Below are 10348 nucleotides of genomic sequence, written 5' to 3'. Positions count from 1 at the left end.
CCCCCTTTTTTTTTTTTTTTTTTTTGCCAAGATGAATTAAATATTGTCCTTTCTTTCTTTCTTTTTTTTTGGCAAAGTTAAGACCTCAGCCACAGTCTCTTTCATGGCTGTACAAGTAAGTTACCGCCATAAGTACTGCATTGCCATGACAGCCATAGAAAGGAAGATTAGGAAGGAGGAAGGCAAAGATTTGCTGCTGGCCCCATTTATACCCCGTCCAGAGTGGTTAGGAATAGCATGTGTTCCTGGCTGTCTGGTGCTGGAGCTCTTAGAAAGTCTTTTACCGCAGACTTCATCAGGACAGCCGTCGCCGCTCCCAGAGCCACTCATGTCATCACCTACGCAGAGGGAAACACAGGGTGAGGTTGGCAACTGCTCAGTGTGGAAAACACCTTCAGGTCAAGATAGCCCCTGGTTCCAGGAGCTAATATCTCAACCAGGCCAGTGCAGAGACGATGTGATGCCTCAGGCACCTGAGAGGAATGAACAACACTGAGTCCCTCTTTTTCTCTGCAGTCCTATGAATGGTCTATTTGCACATCGGTATGTGCATGCATGTACACATACACAGGGGATACATGCACTGGAAAGAACCTGGCATGGTAGTGAAGCTGGTGGGTGAACTAGCTGCTGTTCATGAGTTTATGTGACTGCCATCTATATGGCAGAGGCACTAATGAATCATTTAGATCCCCATCAAACAAGCACTGGTAACACTGAATTGCACTCTGGGTAGAAAAGGGACATTGCCAAACTCAAGTATCAGTTGTGGTGGGACATGTTCTGCCCCAGCTTATCTACTTTAGTGGGTGAAACACAGGTTGCCATTGTCCCACATCCCTTGCCTGGGGATTCCCTGCAGCCCCTGCTGCCCCACCACTCCTTGCCAGGACCCACGCAGGGTCAAGTGCTGACCTGTGCCTCACGTGGAGACATGGGTCAGTGCAGGTCCCAGCATGGGGTGGCATGGAGGTGCAGGGTGGCACGGGAGCCAGCAAATCCCTGGCATCCCATGCCTCCCTGCCAGGATCCATGTGTCCCCACGAAACATGGGTCAGTGCAGGACTCAGTATGTGTATCAACATGGAGGCACAGGTCACTGAGAATTGTCTAGCTCCTGCACCACCCCACACCTCCTTTCTGGGACCCATGCTGACTTGTTTCACAAGGAAACAGATTGGCATGGAGTGGCATGGGAGTCCCTTGTGCCCTATGCCTCCACATAAGACCTCCCTGTGCTGCCCCCTGCCCCTTCATGAAGCACAGGTTGGTGGTTTTCCCACTTACACAGATGCATCAATGGGTACTCCAGGGGCATGTCTAGGTGAGCAGGAAAGCTGCACAGGTGCTCCGAGGGCCTGAGGGGCCTGATTCTGCCCCAGGAATTCCTGAGGTGCACAGGATCAGCCCCCTGAAGCCCACCAGGGATGATGGCTGGAGATCAGTGGCAGCTCTGGGCTGACAGCACTTTCCCGCCATAAGCAAATAGACATTCACTACAATTAAGTAGCACAAATTCTCACTACCATCTGTTGTGGCCACTTGGGCATTTGTGGCACAATGAAAAAGTATGGACATCTGTTTGCTTTCACTTTGTGCTGCCATAAAAATTCTTACAGTGGCACAAAGGCAATGTCTATTTCCACCCTCTGAAGTGCAGAGAGGCTTCTGCACAAGGCTGGGCTCACACCAGCCGGCACCAGTCAGGACATGGGCAGCTGCTGCCTGCTGGGGGAGGGTGGGGGAAGTAGTAAGTGGGACTCTGAGCAGTGTGGAGTGCAATACTCAGGCTTGTAGGTGACAATGGTGGGTCACTTCTCACTCAGATTACTGGAGTATCCTCTAGGGTACAACAACATAGAAAACTGTAGCACAGAACTGGTTTGCTTAGGGTTTTGAAATGTATGTCCTGCTTTGAGAGAGTGATGATGGTCCAACAGGCACTCCAAACAGGATCCTGGAATTGACGGCCATTTAAAACAATGAAAGAAGGAAAGCCCAGTCTAATTCAAATCCTAATTTCCACTAAGAGCCCATATGTGCACCAGGCAGCTTGCCATTGTTTCGTTTTAATGAAACGTCTGGTGCAATATTAATGATTTATGTACGGAGGAGTCTTCATGTTTGGAACAGCACACGAAAACATTAAAAAGGGCAGAGTTTCTCTTGAGACTCTCGCTCCTGTAGAAAAATTTTGAAGATGAATTTAAAAGGAACCACAGGCTTTAGAAAAGTCTGTATGTTACCCTACACAGCATGGCAGATTAGCTCATGTTGAGCTCTGAGCCACTGTGGCTAAACTCTTATCAGCACCCAGACTAACTAGTTTAAGTTATCTGGGTATCTACTCCACTAGTCGCCTCTGCGAGTTCAGTGGAGACAGGCTCTGTATCTGTCTTTAAATAGCTTTATCCCTACTTTCTTCATGCAAATGACATGCTGAAGGCTTTTCAAGAAGCAGGTTGAAAAAGTCAGAGAGCAAAACACTGTTCTCTGGGGAGGATTGTTAATTGGCTGAGATGAACAGCATGGCTTTGGGTTACATTGCAATAATGGCACATGCGGTTTTCATGGACAATTCAGCTAATTGTTATGGCATCGGCAAACAGTCTTTAATAAAATGGGATGGAAAGGTATGCTCCTGGGATTTGTTCATTTAAAAAGAAGTGCCCAGAAAAATGTTGGTTCCCTTGCAATTTGGGATGTAAAAGAATTCAAAATTCAGAACTGCCTATGTGACTGTGCAGCGCCATGCAGCAGGAAAAAATTCTTCATGGATGCTAAAGCTTACATGAAGTACTGAGTTTGAATATGGCCACAACCATTTCAGCCTTATCCCTAGGTTGATTTTGCCTTAATAGAGCAGTAGGCTCTACATGTTTGACAAAACAAAAAAGAGGTAGCAAGGAGGCAATGCTCATTAGCTGAGATGCAAAATCAAAGACTTTCCATTCCACAGTGGCAGGTCTGGTGAAAGCCAAATAAGACATCGTCTTTCTCTGGGTAAGAGAAATAGTCCTGTGGAAGGCAGGGGTAAGATGTTGCTAACCATCATCAGTGCAAGCTGTCAGTAATGCACTGTACTCTGTTGTTCTAATGTTGTTTTGGATGCTGGGATTTAAACACATGCACATTCCTTCCCATAATAGGGACCAGCAGTCTTGATGGAATGAGGCCTTATACATTCTTTAAGGCAAGGCCTGCATTATACCTAGTATGTGGAAAGTGCTAATCCATTTTGGATGGTACTGAAATGGTGCAATAAAACAGAGAATAAGCCACAAAGTTATTACAGAAAAAATGCGTAAAAACTTTGTGGCTGGTTCCCACTGCACCATAAATTGAACATGTGACCAGCACTGATCCCAACCCAGGGTGCAAAACAGAGCCTTGAAGGGCTTGGATAGACTCCTGTGGCTGGGAGCACCAATCAGCTGATCAGGGCTGCCAGCCACAGGAACACATGGAGCCCTTAGCTCTGATGCACTCCCATGGCCTGGAGTGCCCATCAGCTGACTGGTGTTCCCAGCCATGGGAGCACCAAGCAACCTACTTGCTACTTGCTGGTGTGGGGCAGCTGGAGATAATGATCCTGGGCTTCTCCTGCACTGGCAATATGGCATGACCGGCAATATGGCAATGTGGTCTGCACTGGCAATATGGTCTGATTCCTGATCCCACAATCGTGCCTCCTGCCCTGCATGTGTGGCATGGCAGGGGGTGTGATTGTTGGGATCGTGGATCAGATCCCATCATGCCCTTGATTAAATGTTAGTGGCCTCAGATATTGCTCATCATTTCTAGTCTGCCTGCATCTTGGTGCTCATTCCTTGGGGTTTCTGGCATACTCACTTGCATCCTGGAAATCCACATCATTCCCGTTGTATGCATTGCGCAGGCGGTTGGTCATGATCTTTAACTGCATGATTTGCTGACGGATGGTCATATCTGGTTTGGTGATGTCCACCTCCACCTCTGGATTGTTAATCTGATTGGCCAAACCATCTCCCATCACCTCCGGTAGATACCTAAAAAGGGAACCAGTGTGTTGATAGTTTTTTCCCAGAGCAATGTTCACTTTCTGGCATTATGGATGCTATAACAAAATAAAATTTACTGTCTCTAGGATGCTGATACCAACAATTTCCCTGTGGTACCTACTTGCACTCTTAACACTGCCTCCTCACATTGCTGGGTTGCTTGTGTTTCTACTTAAGCTCCTGCACAAGGCACCTTCTCAGTTCCCACCTGTTTAGTTGCAGAGATGTCTCAGGCACTAGAAGTAATGCAGGGCCTCTGCTCAGTGAACACAACTAGATTCCAGGGTACTACACCAAGCACTGAGTAAAACTGGGTTGCAGCTCTACACCTGGCAGCACATAGAGAAGGAATGGATACAATAGAAGCTGACAGTCTCAAATCTTAAGTGCTATTCTCTTCCCTATCAGTGGTTCCAATGCAGACTGTTATATGCTGTGAGCTAACAGACCCAGAGACATTGCACAATATATGGTTATTCCAGTTCTCTATAACAAGGCTGAAGTGGCCTTTTGAGTCTCTTGCAGAGGAGATCATCGCATCCTTAGTGTTTATCTCAGTTGCAGGGGCAGCAGGCTGGGCTGAGGATTTCGCCTAATACTGTCACCAGTGAAGTTGGCCAGGTGACCTCCCAGGTATTACACTGAAAATGTTCATTATTGCGAGGAGGATTATGAAACTGTCATGTCATTACTGAATCTGGACAGATGCCCCTGAGGCTGACAGCTCTGTAACTACCGGATTCACCTCCTGATCAGATTGACGGGGCAGCTAGTGGAGACTTCTATCCAATTAGCTGGGAGCTCATCAACTAGTGATTAAAGCAGTATTTCTCACTCTTCAGTTACTGTCCATCAGTCACTCAGAAAAATCTATTGAGAAACTCTGGCATTTCCATATGCTTCAAGAAGGCATTTTGCAAACAGAGGCCCAAATTCCCAGCTGATGTAAAAGCAGCATAGCTCTGCTGAAGCAAATGGAGCAAAGGACGTGCTACAGCTGTGGATGGGGCACACCAAGTAGTATTTTAAGGGGAAGCTCTGGGAATAGAGTATTTCTGTGGATGCAGAATTTCAGCTGGGTGCACCTGGAGAGGGCAAGTGTTTCAAAAGTGTGACAGCTTAGGGGGAAAAAGAACATTTGCAATGCCCAGCTGTACCTCTGGGTTTTTCCCTAAATTGAACCCCTCTAATTCCCCGATAGAGTTTACTGCATTTTAGACATATGTAAAGCTTAGCTGGTCATTCTGTGATAGGCCTACTCTTGATGCTTAGAAGTCTAAGAACACAGAGACACAGAAACATACTTTAAATTCAAGGTACCAGTTTTTCAAGATCACCTCAGAACAAGGGTTAAACTTGATCCTGAGACAGGAGCACTAAAGCACTCAAACCAGGTGTGGGCAAAACACAGCCCGGGCTGGATCTGGCCTGCCAGGCAATTTCATCCATCCCATGGGCACTCACCAACTAATTTTACCCCACCCAGCCCACACACATTGCTCCCATCCTCGTGGGCAGAAGGGCCCGGCTCAGCCAGTGCATAGCTTCCAAGTGGGGCCGCTGCAGCCACTGACAGACCTGCTCAGCTTCCCTGGTGTCCCGCTTCCTCCAGACACCAGGTGGGGAAGCGGCAGGGGCAGGGGGGAGCTGCAGCTGGGCAGGAGCGCAGACCACAGGGCTGGGGCTGGCGGCAGCGCAGAACCCGCACCCAGGGAGGCGGCGGGAGCGCCAAGCTCGGGTGGCCAGGATGGGGGTGTGAGGGAAGGTGTAGGGGTGTGGGGACCCCACACACATTCCCCGCCATAGCACACAGCCCCCACAACTGACTGCACCACCAGCAGCAGCAGGTGGAAGGCACTTGGGGTGCTCGTGCCCTGTGCAGGCACTGCTGCCCAGAGGCACACGGCTCCAGCCAGTGCTGCACATGGTGACAAGCAGCACAGCCAGGCCATGCCTACCTCTATCATGTGGTGTACGTGCAGCTCCCGGCACTCGCACACCACCAGGGTAAGCCCTGTGCGATGGAGCTGGCTGTATTTGCCGCTCACTGCCATGTGGGTCCCAGGACTCTGCCAGGAAGCGGAGTGCAAGGCTGTCCTGCACTTCCAGCAGTGTCCTGGGACCCGCAAGTTTAACCCTTGTTCTGAGATGATCTTGAAAAACTGGTGCCTTGAATTTAAAATATATTTCTGTATCTCCGTGTTCTTAGTCCTCTAAGTATCAGAAGCAGGCCTATCACAAAATGACCAGCAAAGCTTTACATGGTGGTGGGGGCTGTGAGCCACCGGGGGGGAGGGGGATGGGGGAGGAGATACTCCTGTAAGGAATTACACCCCACAAATGCCAGACACCCACACCCTGTCCCCACAACCCCCCCACATATACCCTACACCCCAACATACCCTATTGCCCCCCCCCACATACAGCCACACCGCCTCACAAACCCCTCACCACACCCCTGCACACCCACCATATGCACGCCCCCCACCCCAACCACACCCCATACCCCCCACACAATACACAGGAGTAAGACTTTATCTTTGAGTTATTATGCAATCACCTCTATATACACTACACAAACACAAATCATGACAAAAATGTTTTTGGTAATAAAATTAAAATATGTTATAGTAGGTGTTTAACTTAGTATATCATTTGGTTTTTCTGGTTTCAAGATGGAACTCCAAAAGGAGTACTTCCGGGGTGCAAGGGGAGGGACTTCTGGTGGCAAAGGTCATGGGTTAGGGGCAGGATGTCCAGTCGGAAGATGGTGACCAGAGGCCCCTTGTCGGGGGAGGGGCACTTGTCAAGGGGTGGGGCAACCATTGCAGCCCTCAACAGCTCACCAAAACTAATTAAGTGGCCCTCCAGCAGAAATACTTGCCTGCTGAGATTATGAGGCCATAAGAATGTGCAGCCTCAGAGCTGTCAGTGGGATATGCTTTGGGCTGTTCTGTCTAGGCCTTGGTCAGCACCAAAGCACAAAGGGATTTGCTTGATATTCTGTGGTTGGGTAGGGGGCAGCGTGTCAAGTTATGAATGTGAGAGGGAAGAACTCACACAACAGAGCTCCTGCAGCCCTCTTGGGCTGGTGTGGGCTTGAGTAGGATTGAAACAACTGAAAAAACTTTCTGGCAGGGGCAGGTGTTATGATTTGCCTTACCTCCCTCATAATGGGATTTACATTCACAGGCTGTAAGGGTTCATGAAGCAGGGATGCGGATGGATTTCACTTCTCTGCACCATCTATTTCTAGAAGCAGCACAGTTTTAGTCTGTAGGCTTTCTGGCTCTCTTTGCCACACCGCTTCTTACCTGCCCTTGGTCATTCCATTCCAGCACCTGTCCTCATTCACTGAGCCAGCTGTTATCCTCTCATTGCAAAGTACACTGGGAAGAATGACCCAGTAATCCTTGATATCTCTCAGCTTCCCTTTGGCATCTGACACCTGTAAGGGAAGGGAGAATAGGGTCTCAAGAAAACACTTGTTAAACTCTGGAGGCTGATTAGTTCTCCCAAAATTGTCTGGACTCAATAATATTGGGCATCTTTTTTCATACGCAGAATAATGACACCCTTAAATAACAACCCGCTGCCCAAGAAGCTGGGAAGATGGGCCACTGTTTTCCTCAAAGGACCAACTGTTCCAGTACGCCTGTCTTATAAGCACCACGACTGGTTAATACTTCTGTATCACAACCAACCTGCTAGCTCTTTAGTGGCACTCCTACCCAACTCCACCTGTTGCAGTGATCTGGAGAGAGGAGACTGGCCCACAGATCATCCTGGAAGCGGCAAGGACACAGGATTCTCTGTAGTTATTGGAGGACACTGTGGGGTCCTGAGTGACCAGGAGAAGGGAGTGAGGACGTGGGGATGTTGTGAGAGTGTGGGCAGCCAGCTGGTGTTGGAATGCAGACAGAAAGTCAGAAAACTGGATCTGATGGGGAACTATGGAGTAGCTACAAGAAATGGATTTCTTTTGGCTAGGGGGAAGCTAGAACAGGAGAAAGTAGCAGGGCTGGGAGTAATACAGAGTGGAAGATGCTGAAGAGTTAATGATGATCCAATATCCTATTGCCCACAGAATCAGAAATGTCCAATAAAGGCAACCATGGCCCAACAATAAGGTGAGGTTGCAGTGAGATAATATATCATATTACCCCTCTCCCCAACACCAGAAGAAGAGAAAGCAGGTGTGGGAGGGCAAGGGCCTAAGACAGCAGTTCCAAGTTAGACAGAAAACCAAATAATGGTGGGGATCAAGCTCAGTTGTGTGGTGCATGCACAATGAAGAGAGCTCAATGAGAATGTGCCATGCAGCCAAACAGGATGTGGCCTCAGCTGCTAGAGGCCAGTGACCTCTCAATGCTCAATGGCATTGCTCAGTGACCTCCTAATGCTCTGGCAGCTCCTGCCAGAGCTCACCAGCATGGGGGCTGTCCAGAGTTCCTGCTTTCAGGGTGGCAGTGACAGTGACACTCAGTGCCTGCATGCTGCTGCTTGTCCCCTTTCCCCAACTGCTGAATTAGGAGGTGGAAAGGTTGGGGGAGAAGGGAAGAGAAGAGCAAACAGCAGCAGGCTCTGGAGCTGCTTGAAGGCAGGGTCTCCAGATAGGCCAGCCAGTGAGTTCATAGAGCTCACATGCAGCAGGAGATGCATCTACTGGCCTGAGAGCTCACTGCACGTGCAGCACACAGCCAAAGCAGAGGCAGGTGGGAATCGGCAGATGGCACACGAATGCCTAGGGCTGGCTGGCTTATGCTGTTAGCCTTATGGACCACACATCTTTACGAGCCTGGGCTGTTCCACCGGTCTGGTTCTAGGGAGCCAAAAGTTGTCTTAAATGGAACAACAAAAACATGGGACTGTAAGGGACCTCAAGAGTACATGTAGTCCACCTCCCTGTGTGAGGTAAGATCAAGGCTACTTAGACCACTCCTGATAGACATCTATTTTGCCTGGTTTTGAAAACATTCAATGAAGGAGATTTCACAACGTCCCTCAGTATCTGGTTCAGTGTTTCACCACGCTAAAGACTAGTGACATCATTCAAGAAGCAGTTACAGGCCAGGAACTTTCCCTATGTACTAGGCACACATGAGTGTTTACTGGAAACCCACCACAGGCCAGAGTATAGTCTAGGGCTTGCCTCTGAGCTTGCATTGCACAGAAGTGTGCCAATTGCAAAAAGGGTTGGTGAGCCACAGTGCAAGTACAAGACTGCATGCTTGGGCTAGTGACGGTGTCAATACCCAGTGTGGATAAGAACAAGATGTGAACATGTAGCTCACATGGGAACAACGTGGAAGTGCTTTCTAAGCAAATGCAGAAATTTCTAAGATACACTTACTAGCTTCTCCAGTCCAAGTCCTGAGGGCTTATCATCTGGGGCGGTTTTTCCCCTCCTTTTCTTATCTTCTCCACTGGATGCTTTCGTACTGATTTTGGGATTTCCACAACCTTGGAAAACCTGAGAAAAAAGAAAATCCCACAGTCAACAACTTTCCCTCTTAACCAGCACTGTATTTATAACTTTTCCTGTTCAAAGTCTCTTTGAATCATCCATTTACTATCATTTAATCATTTAGGAGCTTTCACCAAATCTCTAGCAATTTTGTCCTTCCTTTAATATTCTATCTGCTCTTTGAAGGAAAAAAGGCCCTACCCTTCCATTTTCCACCCACCCTAGCATACCATCCTAAAGACTAGGTTCAACTTCACATGCAAAGCCCAGTGAGACTGTAATGTCACTAGATCAATGCCACCAATTTAATACAGAAACACAACTCATCCCCAATTCATCCAGGGGAGCATGCAGATAGAATCACTCTTAGCAAGGATTGTTACCAAGAGGGATTGAAGGGGGTGGGGAGAGGAGGGATGCTTACTTCCTTTTTATAATTACATAAAACCACATGAAGACACTTGTTTCTAAAGCAGCCTATTGGCTCTGGCAACTCTGTCTGCTGTAGAAGAGTTCTGCAGTGCTCTGGTCTTGATCTCTCCTGTAGTTGTTATACATGGTGCACGTCTAAATAGTAACCTTTAAGTTGTTAAATCATTTACAGTCCAACATTAATATTTCAAAGGAATGAACTAGCAAAACCTAATAACTAACTTTTGTTTTCTCACCAATGAATGGGCATTGATGGCTAGTGCTTGGCTCTGGCATATGGAGCAAACCATAGAGACAAAACTGGTCTCTATAATATATTACATATAGGATAATAGATGCCCCAGTATGTTATAATTAGGTACTGCAGCAAACAGGCCTTATCTGCTCCTGCCAGAGGGTCAAAATACAT

At 48.0% G+C, this 10348-nt stretch overlaps 1 protein-coding gene across 1 annotated transcript in view; it reads right to left on the bottom strand.

Annotated features, from left to right (window-relative positions):
• Window positions 1–61: 61 nt before the first annotated feature.
• GPC1 (glypican 1) overlaps window positions 62–10348 on the bottom strand; it is a gene marked incomplete at its 5' end in the record, with an annotated part of 433058 nt that continues 422771 nt past the window's right edge. Inside the window, 4 exons of the mRNA XM_019503690.1 lie at window positions 62–338; window positions 3853–4028; window positions 7355–7488; window positions 9394–9513. Of these exons, the coding sequence (XP_019359235.1) occupies window positions 121–338; window positions 3853–4028; window positions 7355–7488; window positions 9394–9513 (648 nt within the window). The remainder of the gene's footprint in view (window positions 339–3852; window positions 4029–7354; window positions 7489–9393; window positions 9514–10348) is intronic.

Source organism: Gavialis gangeticus, unplaced genomic scaffold (assembly GCF_001723915.1).
Source record: "Gavialis gangeticus isolate Ggan-Ray unplaced genomic scaffold, GavGan_comp1, whole genome shotgun sequence".
In the NCBI taxonomy this organism is placed as follows: Eukaryota; Metazoa; Chordata; order Crocodylia; family Gavialidae; genus Gavialis; species Gavialis gangeticus.
The sequence above is the reverse complement of the archived record's forward strand: the minus strand, read 5'-3'. Positions and strand labels throughout refer to the sequence as shown.